At 35.5% G+C, this 4345-nt stretch overlaps 1 protein-coding gene across 1 annotated transcript in view; it reads left to right on the plus strand.

The window, feature by feature from the left end:
- The window catches only part of LOC115243788 (single Ig IL-1-related receptor-like), a 224776-nt gene that overhangs the window by 207404 nt on the left and 13027 nt on the right, over positions 1–4345 (plus strand). Inside the window, exon 5 of the mRNA XM_029821025.1 lies at positions 233–397. Coding sequence (XP_029676885.1) covers positions 233–397 — 165 coding nt within the window. The remainder of the gene's footprint in view (positions 1–232; positions 398–4345) is intronic.

Here is a 4345-nt window from a genome sequence, read left to right on the forward strand (position 1 = left end):
TATATATATTTCCCTTAAAATTAATTAATTTAATCGTATTTGAAAATTTTAATTCTCAAGATTCGTTGTTTCTATCACGTAATCACGCCGTAAGATGATAATCGCTTATCACATTTCGCAATTAAATGGATTTTATATTTTACTATTTATATTACTTTGATTTATATTACTATTTATATTGTTTTGACTTACTTTTGTATTACATTTCGAGTGTTTTGTTTTCAATTTGCAGAACCGCAATTCGCGTTAAGCCTTCCAAACGGATCCTGGCGGAAGTCTCTTTTGCTGGCGGTCCTCGTCCTCGTCCTATTGCTATCAGCCGGTGCATTTTACGCGCGTTGCTGGTTGCCACTTGCATTACTCTACAGAGACAAGTTCGGTCGCCTCGAGGAAAACGGTGAGTCCATAAATCGCAGATAACTTCTTCGCGCGATCTCCGTCATTCGGAGACAGAGAAATTGCATGAAGAAATGTGGGAATTGTGAAAATTCTAAAATCCTTGACTTTTGGAGCCTTTTTTAAAAGAATTTCGAAGGCTTCAAGATTTTTAAAGGTTTTAGAGAAAAGCCAAGGAGCCATCTCTCTCTAGCGTTCAATTTTGTAGGATCAAGACTTGATCTCTTTCCTGAAATTCTTCTCTTTAAAATTTAAGAAGATTCTAAAATGCGAGAGATCTCCTAATTTAAAAATAAGAATACGCTTTCGCAAAGTAAAAAGAGATCCGTACAGATTGAAAATGTTGGAACCGCAAAAATTTTCCTGGGAAAAGCTTTATGAATTGGAGTTTAATTTTCTAGATGTAACACTGTATCTTTGCCTCTCCCAAACTTTCCTAATTCAAAGATTCTTAAACGGCGGGAATCTCATTGTCTAAAGACGGGAATACGGCCGGACATAAAATCCGAAATCGCGCCTGGCTGGCGCAAGGATTCTCCCTAATCCCGAGGAGATTCTAAGGAGATTCTAAAGATCCTCGCTGCGACTTCGTTTGCTTCTCGTTTGCCGGCCCGTCCTTTTTTTTTCTCGCGGCAACAAATTTGGGCCGCTGCCGGATAATTATCAGCGACGCTTTTTCGCCCACTTAATTGCGATTCTTAATTACCGTGAGAAGTACCGCGAGACTCCGGTATGGAAATTAAAGTGGCTGTTCCCTGATCCTTTTTTCTCTTTTTCCCTTACGCCGCCAATCGTCGCTTTAATCCTTCCGGCTTTCCTTTTCTCCCGTCGTTCCCGCCTCCGTTTTTTCTCCCGCTTCTTTGTTCTCTCGATTTGTTTAAATAACGCTGGTAGCCGGCCGAGTCCCGCGAGAATCCTTTCACGGACATTTGCGTTTTAATATCCTTCTCGAAGTCCTTTTTCAACTGCATCGTCTGGGGAGTCTTATATATTGCAAATTGAAACGGGTGATTTTTTTATAGCATTGCTTATCTCAAACGCGAGATCCAGGAGACTAATTTTGTAGGAAATTATCTAGTTTTTGTTATATATTTGTACAAAATTTATATACCTACTATCTTTCAAAATTATGGGAGAATAAAAATTAATTCCTAATAATTCGTAAAAATGTATAAATTATGTTAAAGAAAAAAATGAAAGAAGATTAAAAATCTTGAAAAATTAAATTTTCGTTTATAGCTTCTCATGATAATTTCATGAATCTAGAATATTAAATCTCACGGATTAGAAAAAAGTAATTAGAAAAAAGTCATAAATCTAGAGAGTTTCAATTTTTAAAAATATGCTTTTTAAAATTAAAAACGAAGAATTTTATGAATTAAGAATTTAAAAAATTTCGAGAAAATTCATATATTTCTACTGAATTTTAATCTTTCTAAAAGCAAGGAAAAGGAAAGAGGAAACATTTTTGCAAGAGACAAAAGACGGCACAATGTCTTTTTATTCCTGCGGGACATTCTCTTATAGGAAGGAGAAGCTCGCATAAATAGGAGCCTCGATTTAGTTGAAGCTTAATGAGCTGCATCTTTTTTTTTCTTTCTCTTTTTTATTTATTTATTTATTTTTTTCTTTTGCTCACCACCGATCGCAACTTTAATTCTTCCTACTCTCTCGCAATTTACTTAAGTAACGCTAATTCCGCCAAGGGCAGGAACTTTCAAAGGATATTATGCGGGCTTCTCGATCTCTTTCTCTCTTTCTCTCTTCGTGTCGTGTCCTGGTGCTTCAATATTTCAGACGCGCTGTAATATGAACGGTTAAACGATGTAACTCGTTACAGCGAAGCTGTCTCTTTGCCTATTACGCTTAATAATTATGCTTATTAATTAAGTAAGATAACACATATTTACCGTTGTTTAATCGCGCATTTAAGGATACGTAGATACACATTACTAGGTATTTATACGCAGAAAAGATACATCGGGTCAAGATCGCGCCCGCAACCATTATAGTGAAATATCAAAATAATTATTATTTATATTATAATTATTATTATTTATTATATTATTTAATAAAATCCAAAATTCTGCTTTTTTTAAAAATTTGTGAAAAATGTTTTAATTTTTAGAATTTCAAACTATTTTTAGAAAATTAAAATCCCACAAGCGAAAAATCACGTCTTTTCTTCTTAAAAGAATTTACTCTAATAATTATAATTAATAATTTTCCAAAATTATAATTATAATTGAATTACGATTGAATTTTTTTTTTCTCATGCAAGATTCTCACGTCTTTCCTAGAAATTTCCCGCTTTCTAGAGGTCTAAATAAGTTTCACAGAACATAAATAAGGGGCTCTAAATGATACCTTAAATCTTCAAGTCATCTTCTCGATGTCTCTTTTCGATTCTCGTGTCCCGTCGAATTGCGGCGGGTCCCAATTATATGCGGAGCCGCAATTTGCGGCATTAGCCATGCAACGAGATATCATTATCCGGCCGGCTGCACCGCGGTTGTGTTGTCGGTCGACACAGAAATGATACGTCGTTTATGTCGCCGAGGATCTCGCCGACGACGGAGAAAACGGACTTCACCGCAGCGGCCGCTAATGACGAAGTAGCGTTCCGAGAATTTATCGGTAATTGCCGTAATTTTCTCTCTTTTCACTCGTCATTCCCGTATAAGGCGGCGATGTCATAGTAGAACATTCGTTCGCTCGTGAGAAATCGAGCGCGACAACGCAACGTTCCTGTCGATCTCGGAATTTTTCCGAGCGGACTTCGAGCTCCTCGAATTTTGGATTTATGATGACCGGAATCGGGTAAAACGTTCTATTTTAATAGATCGGATACGGAAAATCCGTATCTAATTTTGAAAATCTTTTTGTCCACAAAACTACGCGAATTTTTTTTATTGTCTTAAATAATTTAAAATGCACGCAATAGGAGAGATCGAAAATATTTCTTTTACTTTAAATTATGCTCCTCGAATTAATTTTTATATTATAAAATAAACCATAAAGATGTAGTATATTTTCACAAATTATCAAGAATTTTTTGAGAATTTGCTTTTTAGATATTTCTATATTTTATAAATATTTAAATTACATTTTATGAATTACACGTAAAAAAAAAGATATAACTTTATATTTATTTAGCAATAAAATAAATCCAATTCTAAAATATACATATATCGAAAGATTTTAATATACACTATATCCCATCTTTTTTAATATAACAAAAGCAACTTGTCGAGCAGCGTTTTTCAATTATTATATTTAAGCGATCTCGGGATGAATTTAAATCTTGGCGGAGATTATCCTTCCAATTTCTTTCTCCTTAAATCCTTAAACGAATCCGGTAAATATCATCGGGATTATGATGAAAGGTAAAGGCGCGTCGTAACCGATTTCCTTAACCGGGCGGTTGCGTCATACAAGCGCCATTATGCCATTATGGAACACATTATTTACCTCTATCGGACGTTTTACGCGTATAATAGCGCGCAGGCGATAACGATTTAATCTATTTCTCGAGTGAACGGTTCCGCGCAGGCTCTGACTACGCGGGTATAAATTTCGAGTAAACGGAAGCGATAATGCGCGGGCGAATTATTACGCTCTCTCCCCCATTCGCCCCCCTCTTTCTCCCCCATTCCATTTAAACTCACTCTCACGATCGAACGGCTCGCGGAGAGACGCCAAATTTCTGTTTTATATTCATAAAGGGACGCAAATATCCCTCGAATATTATCGCGGAATGCGCGATCGCGTTCCTTTATCGAGCTGAAAAGTCACGTGAGCTTAAAGACAATCCGTCTTGAATCAAGTTGATATGCCTTTTTAATCGAAGATTGAAGATTCTGTAATCGGAGAATTTGAGAATCTAATATACATTGTGTATATAATAATATACATTATATATATTATAATTTTAATTTTATATTATAAT

This window comes from Formica exsecta, unplaced genomic scaffold, assembly GCF_003651465.1.
Source record: "Formica exsecta isolate Colony F162 unplaced genomic scaffold, ASM365146v1 scaffold120, whole genome shotgun sequence".
Taxonomy (NCBI): domain Eukaryota; kingdom Metazoa; phylum Arthropoda; class Insecta; order Hymenoptera; family Formicidae; genus Formica; species Formica exsecta.